The following is a 10,248-nucleotide window of genomic DNA, read 5'->3' as shown; positions in this document are numbered from 1 at the left end:
CTACAGTTGGGCTCCTGGTTGCCTGAATCTCACCTCCTCACTCAGGCCTCACCGACACAGCCCCCTGGGGCGCTGGGAACTGAGGTTAGGAGGAACTGCTCTCTGAGAGTTGCCAGCGGGGAAAGCACACAACACAAAGGCAAACACTTGGGCCTTAAGGATTTGAAAATTAAACCCTGGTCATTCAGTGTTTGTTTTTAATGTTTGCCAGTAAATTGTATTACCCTTTTACATTTCAAGAATATAAACCAACACTGTATTCCATTTCCAAATAGGCTGTTGACGTTTGCCCACATTATCTGGTGACAGATGGATAGAAAAAGTCTGTTTGAAGGAAATTTTAAATAAATTTTGAACAATTAAAAAATAACCTACACCATTTCCCTGTCGCCCTAAGTTGCTAAGCGCCTCCCTAGTTCGATCCACACCCACCCTTCTTGCAAACCACGTTCCACTCCGGCTCTTCTCCCTTCTCCCCTCTGCCCTTTGCCTGTCCACTCTCCTCCCACCTCCCCACGGAGCCTTCTGGAGCCTTCGGGGGCCTCCAGCCTGCAGTGTAAGTCCCCTGGATGCACTTGGGGGATGCTGCCCTTTCCCTGCAGCTCAGCCCTCGCACCATCCCCTCTCCCAGCCCACTGCCTCCCTGGCCTTCCTGTCTCTGCCCTCTTGCCTCTGCTCTTTGCCAGTGACCTCACCACTGTGTTGCATTGTTCCTTCTGTCTCCCGTCTGTTCCTGTGGCCACTGCCCTCGATGGGCTTCTCCTCCTCTTCCAGCTGTTCCTTGAGCTTTTTATCTGCCTCCCCACCCTCAGTCCTCCTGAGGTGCTGCATTAATCTTCACAAAGCACCACTCTGACTTTGTCCCCCCACTCAGGACCCTTCCCTACCTCCCCAGACCCAGTGTAAGGGTCGATTTAAAAAAACATTTTATTGAGGAGGTGTTCACACATATGCAAGAATGGGGAGAGGAGTCTACTGAACCCCACGTCCTCATCACCCTGCTCCAGCATGGTCATCTCCTGGCCATCTGTCTCGTATATACCCCTTCTCTAAAGGGGGGCAACTCTAAAAATAATCACAGTGCCATAATCACCCCTAAGTCAGAAATGATTCCTTGATATCAGTAATCAGTGTTCAAATTTCCAATTGTCATAAAGGTCATAATTTCACCGTCTGAATCAGGACCCAGGTTCATTGTGCACATCGGGATTGCTCGATGTGTCTTTTATGAACTACAGACCACCCTTCCGGACCCTTCCCTCCTTCTCCTTCTCCTCCTCTCCTCTCCTCTCCTCTCCTCTCCTCTCCTCTCCTCTCCTCTCCTCTCCTCTCTCTCATAGTCTCGCAATTTATTTGTTGAAAATAAAGCCCTTTCTTAGCCCACAGTTCAGGGCTACACTTTCTCTTCCAGTCTTCTGTCTGTGCACCTCAGGCATCCCACCGCCCTCTATAATCAGCCGGAGCCCTTGCTCCTCAGAGCTCTTACTGTATCAAACCTTGCATCTGCCCCTGAGAACTCCCAAGTGGAAGCCTGGGTACGTGGGGGTTTATAGCGTGGGAGCATATCAGGGGGCCTTGGTTTCTCAAGGAGCTTCTGGAGAGCGAGGACCAAGTCTTACACTTCTTTGTCTCCTCTCTGCCAAGTGGGGCACAAGGCTCTGTGCATCATGGGCACTCGGTACATGTGGGTGATCCGAGTGTGTCTTCTTAATGGGGTGGGAGTTAACTGAAGAAAAGCAGGCTATTTTGAAACAGAGGAGGATTCTCATGCAAGAACAAGGAGCTTAGAAAACTAGGGGTGGGGGTGGGGAGGAAAAAGAACTGGTCTCAAGCAAAGAAAATCAGAACCGAGCCGGTGCTAGGGGACGTGGGGAGGGCGGCTGAGGCTGAGCCTGGGCTGGGAGCCCAGGGGTACACGTGGTCATTACATTCCCGGAACGCTGCTTAAAGGATCAAGCAACCAGATCGGGCATCAGGTGGCTGTGGAGAGCAACTCCACCGTGACCTGGGAGCCACTCCAGGAGCGCAGCCAGAGAGGGCCTTGTTTTCCAGGCTGGCTTTGGGGTGACTCAGGCTGGAATGAAGAAACTAGATTTCTGTATGAAGGCGTGCCAAGTTCTGTATGAACAATGTAACCGTGGACGTGCTGGCAGTGTGCCTGACTCTAGAGAGAATGCTGGGGAGGCTCACTTGGTGATACCGGAGATGTACTCACTTGAAATGTCAAGAGGAAGAGCATCTCCCCAGATGACAGAGGAGTCACAAAGAGGACAGAAGGGCAGTTGGTGGGGTTTGGAGATTCTTTCCATCCCTGAGAAATAAATCCAGAAGACAGCTAGAAATAAAAGCAGTTAAGTATGTCAGTAAGTGTGGTTTGGATATTCCTGCAGCCAGAAAGGGCTTCCCAAGATAGGGATTTACATGTGATCCTCTGTGGAGGATCTGGGGCTGAAGACCCCGGGGTTAGCAAGGCCACCTGCACCCAGTAGCTCTTACCCTGTAGTGCCCACCTAGTAGAGAAACTCAGACCTCAGGATACACAGCTCTTCACAATCTGAGTGGGATCAACAACTGGGATCCATTCCCACCAAATAGGTCTATTGAGAAGATAGGAGCTCCTGTTTTATGGATCTATAGGAATGCAGAGGGGGGTGGGGAGAGGGAGAGAGTAAGGATTATTTTCTCTGTGGCAGGTTTCAAGGTGATGATTTAAATTTTAACATTTATTTTTATTTTTTTTAATGTTCATTTTTGAGCGAGAGAGAGAGAGAGGCAGAGAGAAAGGGAGATGCAGAATCTGAAGCAGGCTCCGGTCTCTAAGCTTTCAGCATAGAACCTAATGCAGGGCTCAGACCCACAAGCCACGAGATCATGACCTGAGCTGAAGTTGAATGCTTAACCAACTGAGCCACTCAGGCACCCATGCTTATTTATTCTTGAGAGAGAGAGAGAGAGAGAGAGCAAGAAAGAGAGAGAGAGAGAGAGAGCGAGAGTGGGAGGAGCAGAGAGAGTGGGAGATACAGAATCGGAAGCAGGCTCCAGGCTCTGAGCTGTCAGCACAGAGCCTGATGCGTGGCTCGAACCCACAAACCGTGAGATCATGACCTGAGCTGAGGTCAGAAGCTCAACTGACTGAGCCATCCAGGCGCCCCTCAAGGTGATGATTTAAAGAGAAGTCCCTGATCTGTAAAATAGTGATGATTTCCAAGGCCATCTTGGAGCAAAGACACCTATAGGAGTGGTGCATTCTTCAAGTATTTTCTGGCATGTGGTGCTTTTCTGTGGCACCTGGCTTCTGTGACCTTGACCGCTTTCTGTCTTTCCTCCCCTAGAGCTGGAACACAGCAGGCATTGGCGAGACCTTGACCGACGATCTGCCCACCTTCAGCCTCACCCCTCTCGAGTACATCAGCAATGTAAGAGTTCCGTGCACTTTTCTCCAGGGGCAGTCATAGCATTGCAGACCGTGCCTTGTCTTTTGATTCTGGCCTCCTGGGAAAGTAGTCATTACCGCATCAGTGCTGTCTGAACCTATGCTTCCTATGGATGGAGTAGTTTCCATCCATATCCAGGACTTTATTTATTTATTTTTTTAATTTTTAAAAAATGTTTATTTAGTTTTGAGAGAGAGAGAGAGAGAACGAGCACGATCAGGGGAGGGGCAGAGAGAGAGAGAGGGAGACACAGAATCTGAAGCAGGCTCCAGGCTCTGAGCTGTCAGCACAGAGCCCGACATGGGGCTTGAACCCACAAGCCATGAGATCATGACCTGAGCCGAAGTCGGGCGCTTAACCGACTGAGCCACCCAGGTGCCCCCATATCCAGGACTTTAAGGAAAGGCGGCTGATTTCCTTATTAAATCAACTGACGAAAAACAAGCTGATTTCAAAAATGTAACATGTTCATACACCTCCCGATGTGAGGCATGACCAGTACCTAAGGGCATCACAGTGTGAGTACACATAGGAAATTCTGACTTGGGAGGACAGGAAGCAGGTGGCCAGATTCTTCTCTGGACTTTTCAGAGGAACAGTGTGTATATAGTTCTGAATTCAAATTCAGCAAACATTTTAGTGAGCACCTATTATGCACCAGGCCCTGTGTGGAATACTTTCATGTGGAATTTCACAGCAGGAAATAAATCTCTTAAGAATTGTATTTATAGAGGTTTAATATTAGAAAAAGAACAGAATAGACCCTACAGGGGAGCGGGGCAGTTCAGGGTCCTTTCCTCCATTCACCCCTGGGAATTGACAGTCACCAAGACATCTGCACGTGGCCTTTCTTGTCCTTCCTTGCTGCAGTCTAGCTCTGTCGCTCTTGGAGGTCAGTGTGCATGACAAATACTGGGTAGAGGTAATATAGTCCAGCTCTGAGAGACATCTGGGATTCTCCAGGGTGATTCTGGGATAAGCAATCTCTGCCTAATGCTGTCACTTTAGAACCCACTGCTGTGCCCGTTATGACTCTATTGTAAGAGATACAAAGGAATTTTAAAAGTGACCCTTGTATGGTTAGAAATGTCTGGTGATCCCACTAGCAGTACCGAGGAAGATGGCATTGTTTTCTCTGTCGGTTGGGAGGGTGTCCAGTTCAAAGTGGCAGTCACTTTCCTCCCGTTTTCCAGGCCATTACCTGATAACCTTTACTGATGAAACTATTCAGATGTGGGCTGCTTTTCACAACAATGGCAATAACCTTATTTTTAGAATTGAGCCAGTATGCATTACAATCTAAATTGATTCCGGACAGGATGATGCTGGAAGGGACTTGAGAGATTATTGAATGATCTTAAGGAATCATTCCTGAGGAAACTGAGACATGGAGGAGTAAGGGAGGGCCCTTTTCCACCTGGCGTGACGCCCCTGAGTTACAGATTGTCCCTGGGGGCTGGTGACGTGCACTCAGGAAATGAACACTCATTGAACCCACACTGTGTGCAAGCTCAGTGCCAGGCTTTTATCAATGCCATGAGTTAGCGCGCCATCTAGGCAGAATTTTATCTTGACAACAATGTGAGCTGGTCGGCAGTAATGTTTCACAGGCCAGCAGCAAGGCTGTGGGGAGTGAGAGAGGGGCAGGGAAACCATTTATCCAGTGGCCACTCTGTTAGGACGCCAGGAGCTTTATGCATGTATCACAGCATTAATTTCACCCTTGGCACGGCCCTTTGGAGTAAGTATGAGGTCATCGTCATGTCAGAGATGAGGACATCAGGAAGGTCACACGGTGGTAGAGCCAGAACTCAAGCCCAAGTCCATCTGACCACAAAGCTAGCTCTTCATTTTTCCTGAGTCACTGAGCTTACCCAAACAGGATATCAAGGAGTATTTATTGCGTATGTGAGAACGGTAGGAAAATATCCTCAGGTGCGATGGTAGGCATCCCTGTCTGCACTGATTTCCAAAAGATGAATGTCGACAGAACTCCCGAGGGAGACCTGGAGTCATGGGAACTGTCCAGGGACCACAGCAATCCCCACCATCTAAGCCAACTCGTTGAAGTTTAAGATACCAGGTTATCGAAATTTGGCACCTAAGTGACACTTTGCCTCCTTGGTGAATGCCCTCTCCCACACAACAGCCGCACGAACATGATATAGGGCGAAATAGGAGAAAATGCTTTGAAAAATGAAAAACACTGTAGATGTGAGGTATAGTGATCCTGACGCTTCATTTCAAGTACAGCTGGGTATGTGGATTTAGCCAGAAGGTCATGGCTACAGGTGGGAAGTATACCAAACACAGGAGCACTCCCCAGACTCTTTGCACATAGTCAGTATTCAGGAAGTACCTGCCACATGGAATCAGAATGGAGAAATCCCATAGCATCCTTTTCTTCCTCCAGCCTTGTGGGAAAATGATGAATTCGTTGCCATTTGCAAGCTGAAAGGCATTGTGATGGTTGTTATTAGTGAGGAAAGTGGCCCACTTGTCTAGTTTGAAATTTTTTATTTTTTTTTACATTTATTTATTTTTTGATAGAGACAGAGCACAAGTGGGGGAGGGGCAGAGAGAGAGGGAGACACAGAATCTGAAGCAGGCTCCAGGCTCTGAGCTGTCAGCACAGAGCCCGACGCGGGGCTCGAACTAACAGACCGCGAGATCATGACCTGAGCCGAAGTCGGACGCTCAACCGACCGAGCCACCCAGGCGCCCCCCACTTGTCTAGTTTGAATGAGAGACTGTACTAAGTAAATGAAAGGAAAAAAGGCTGACTTCGTTTATTTTACCATCTGTGTGTACCTCTTTAAAGGGAGAGCAAACTACTCTGTTTTGTTAGCATGATGGACCATAGGATGTTTAGACTTACTATAGCCAGCCCGCATTCAGTATTTGGAAATGTGTGGAATCTCCCTCTGGGCTGGGAGATTTTGGGGGTCTGCCACCGTGTCGGTGTGTGTGAGGCCAGGAGGGGAAAATCTTACTTGGATAATCCTTGGACTTACGTTTTGCAGAATCAGTATCAACTGTAAATTTAAATGTATGGGATAAATATAGAACCCCCCAAAAAGCAACAACAGGGTCAAAGCCATTTAAGAAAAAAACAATATGTTGTCATAACCTGAAAATCAACCTCATTTGTGAAACAAAAGCATATATTGACCTTAAAACCAAAACAGGCATGAGTTTTAATAGAAACTGGTGTCTGAAGTCTACCCATGATGACTGCCATGTGCGTCTGACAAACACAGGACAAACACTGTATTATTTGTGGGCTCATCCCAAATGTCTTGTAATCCGGTCTTTTACGAGCCCCCACCAGCCAAGAAGGTGGTGTTGATCTTTATTTTCTAGAGTTTGTATTATCCAAACAACAGTTTTCCCTCCAGGTTAATTCATAAGTAGCTTTTTTCCCCCAACAAAATTCCTTTCTTCTCGTAGTTAGAACATTTCTAAAAGAGAGTCCCATAGCCAAGTCCAGGAGACAGGATTTGAACTCTTGCTTGGCCATGCACTTGCTGACCTTAGCACCTTACTGGTGTGGGATCTATGAATAGTAATAATAACTTGTTATTGCTTGTCGGTATCTATTACCTCATTTGAGGTAGAGATTGCATTGAATGCATTCCAAAAATAGTGAGGCCATTAGTGTGAGGATGAATCTGTGATATACATGCAAGTTCCCATTGATTTTTTTAAGGTGCTGTCGTAGCAGTCAGTATTACTGCACACTGGAAAGATCAGGGGCTGCCCCAGGCCTAATGGTTTTGTCTGCACCCTAAATGCCTGCACGCGAACGTACTGCAGAAATAATTACCTGTGTTAGTGTGGGCTGAAAGTGCTTTCTTCTGTTTCAGATTGGGCAGTATATCATGTCCCTCCCCCTGAATCTCGAGCCTTTTGTGACTCAGGAGGACTCTGCCTTGGAACTGGCGCTGCATGCTGGGAAGCTGCCCTTTCCTCCTGAGCAAGGTGAGAAGGGCCCGCCAGAAAGCAGGGAGGGGGCTCGCTGTAGCTGCCGGCCTCCCCCTACCCGCACACGCCCCTCTCCAGACTCCCTGGGAGAGAGTGGTTGAGACTCTAAAATAGGGACAGGAAAGATGGGGTCCACCTGATGTACCCCCCGCCCCCCGAGAAACTTCTGCAGGACAGAGTAGATTAGGGACAGGGTGACTGCCTCACCGTGTGCCAGGTGTCCCTGGAGAGGGGCTCCGCCAATGCCCCTCAGCCGGGGAGGCAGTGGCACGAGGGTCCGGGGTCCGGGTCACACATACTCACTGGAGGTGGAAGCGAGCTCTGCAAGGGTCCCACCCGGTGAATGCGAGCCCCTTCTCTCTGGGAACAGTGGCACCCAGAACAGTTTTGCTCGTGAGAACAAACATAAACCCTTCACCATAGAGGTGATGTTCCTGTCCAGATGCCTCTGGCCACAGCTTGTTCCCAACCCCCCAGGTTCCTAGATCTCTAAACCGACAAGGTAAAATGACAATGAATTAAAACTTTTCCTTTTTCTCATGATCTGGGCCTGGCGAGGTTGAACAGGGACCGTATACTTTCTGATCAACAATCATCTTATCCTAACATTGGATATTATAGGCCTCCTTCATAAGGTTGGACAAACAGAAAAATCATGTGATATATAAAAGATTCAGCAGCTTAAGAAGGTATCACAGAATAAAATCACATCTGGTTCTGGGGCAGAAGCCCTAGATTTCACGTTCTTGGCCTTATGCTTGTTTATGTTCATCCTGTCTTGGTTTTTAACTTTCTAGTTTGTGCTTGTTGTATAGATGCTAGATATCAAATAAGGTCATGGGTTTGAAAGAATAAATCATGACGTCCTATCATCGAACATGATGGTGTTTCCATTTTCCCACATGCCCTCTGGACGCCACTGTCTGCACAGATGATATTTGACATGCAGCTTTATGTTCTGTATTATTATTATTATATTATTATTATTGGTGGTGGTGGTGGTGGCGGAAGCACTTTGCTTACCTTCTAAATGTACTATTATTCAGTGCTTGTCCCCATACTTTTTTGTTTGTTTTAATGTTGCTCTCCTTCCTCCCCTTCTTCCCATTTCTGCTATCAGGTGGCCACCTTCCTCCCACCCCCCAGCTCAGGCCTGTGTGGCCAGAATGGCTGCTCCGTCCTCCCCCTTGCCCCGCCCCAGCCTGACTGGCTCTCCCCGACGTGGGCTTGTCACATCGCAATCTTGCTGGGATCTCGCAGCCATTGCCTGTTTCCTCTGACATGGGGTCCACGTGGTTCTCAGGGAGCCCTCTGTGACCTAGCTGTGTCCCCCAGCACCGCCCCCTGCTGCGCCCCCCTCCATACCCCTTCTCCCTCCCCATAAGTGGTGTGACACCAAGAGTCACTGTGTGCATAGCACCAAGTGTGTGGCACACACACTCGACCCGTGCCAAGGCCTCTGGTGATTCCCATAGCAGCCCCGGAACAGCAAGACTGTTGTCCCCTCCATTTTACAGCAGACGGTGAGCATCTCTGAGAGGTTGGGCGGCACCCAGCTCATCAGTGGTTGGTGGCCTTGGCCCAGGTCTCAGTCCTGACGTGCCACCTGTTCCCTGTTGGCTGTGACCACTCTCCCGCCTTCCCAGCTGGTGTGGGGCTGCCCTCCCTCCAGGCCCTCATGGCTACGCCCAGTCCCCTGCCTTTGGGAACACAGAGATCACTCTCCCTCCCCTGACTGTTTCTTCTTCTGAATCCTCTTCTCACTCAAGTCGATACCAGTTGACCTAAGTTGTGATTGTTTTCGGTTCCCTGCATTCCCCACTGAGACCACAGCTCCCTGGCGTGTTTGTGCATACAACACGTGCTGTGGGCCTGGTCACTCGGAAGGTAAAAGCTGTTGGCGATGGTATTGTCCTGAGCAGGACCTTCTGGTGACCTTTTCTCCCTCCTAGGGGATGAGCTGCCTGAGCTGGACAACATAGCTGATAACTGGCTGGGCTCCATTGCCAGAGCCACCATGCAGACCTACTGTGACGTGATCCTGCAGATCCCTGAGCTGACCCCGCACTCCACCAAGCAGCTGGTCACCGACATCGGTGAGTTCCCCCCCACCCCCAGGATGGGTGATGGGAGGGACAGCTGGGACCCGAGGCATCTGTCGACTCCAGCTCTCCCCTTGACTTCACCTCTGGGCTTGGCTGTGGAGCGTGTTACAAATGCAGATTCTCTAGACCTGGCCCCCAGGGATTCTGGCCTTGTAAGTCTGGGTTGAAGGCTGGACGTCAGTATTTGGAAAAACGTCCTGGGGGATCCTGAAGGGCTGCCAAGGCTGAGCGCTGTTAAGGGGAGCTTCAGTGAGGCGAGTCGAAGTAAGTGATACAGACGTGTGTTGTGCTGCCTTGTCTTCTGCTGCTGCATTTGTATAATCACCCAAACCAATGTTGTCACCACGCACCAGGCATGCCAGGCAACGAGCCGAGCCCTCATACCCACATCCGGTGCCATGTTCACGTTCAGAGCTTCCCTGTAAGGTTGGCATGTGACAGAGGTCTCCCCCTCCATCGTGCTGAATAACGAGGCCACCTACCTCGAGGCCATGGTACCTGCCTGCCCCCTGGGTTAGAGGGGCACATGTCCACCTGCTCCCACCGGCACCCATCCCTACAGGATGTGGTGCTCTGAGGCTGGGGTGCTGCAGGCAGGTGGAGGGGAGTCTCCCCACTCTCTTGGTATCATTCCATTGACCTGTCTGCTCTTCACCTGAGGCAGCTCTCGGGGTGGTGGGGAGAGGGTGGTAAGAGCCTCGAAGATCATCAGCTCCCTGGGGACC

The 10,248-nt window shown here is 49.6% G+C and overlaps 1 protein-coding gene across 1 annotated transcript in view; it reads left to right on the top strand.

The window, feature by feature from the left end:
* The window catches only part of COG7 (component of oligomeric golgi complex 7), an 84,313-nt gene that overhangs the window by 68,771 nt on the left and 5,294 nt on the right, over positions 1–10,248 (top strand). Inside the window, exons 14-16 of the mRNA XM_049638417.1 lie at positions 3,333–3,416; positions 7,301–7,415; positions 9,371–9,514. Of these exons, the coding sequence (XP_049494374.1) occupies positions 3,333–3,416; positions 7,301–7,415; positions 9,371–9,514 (343 nt within the window). The remainder of the gene's footprint in view (positions 1–3,332; positions 3,417–7,300; positions 7,416–9,370; positions 9,515–10,248) is intronic.

The sequence above is a fragment of the Panthera uncia genome, chromosome E3, assembly GCF_023721935.1.
Source record: "Panthera uncia isolate 11264 chromosome E3, Puncia_PCG_1.0, whole genome shotgun sequence".
In the NCBI taxonomy this organism is placed as follows: Eukaryota; Metazoa; Chordata; class Mammalia; order Carnivora; family Felidae; genus Panthera; species Panthera uncia.
Note: the sequence above shows the minus strand (reverse complement) of the source record. Positions and strands in the feature narration are given on the sequence as shown.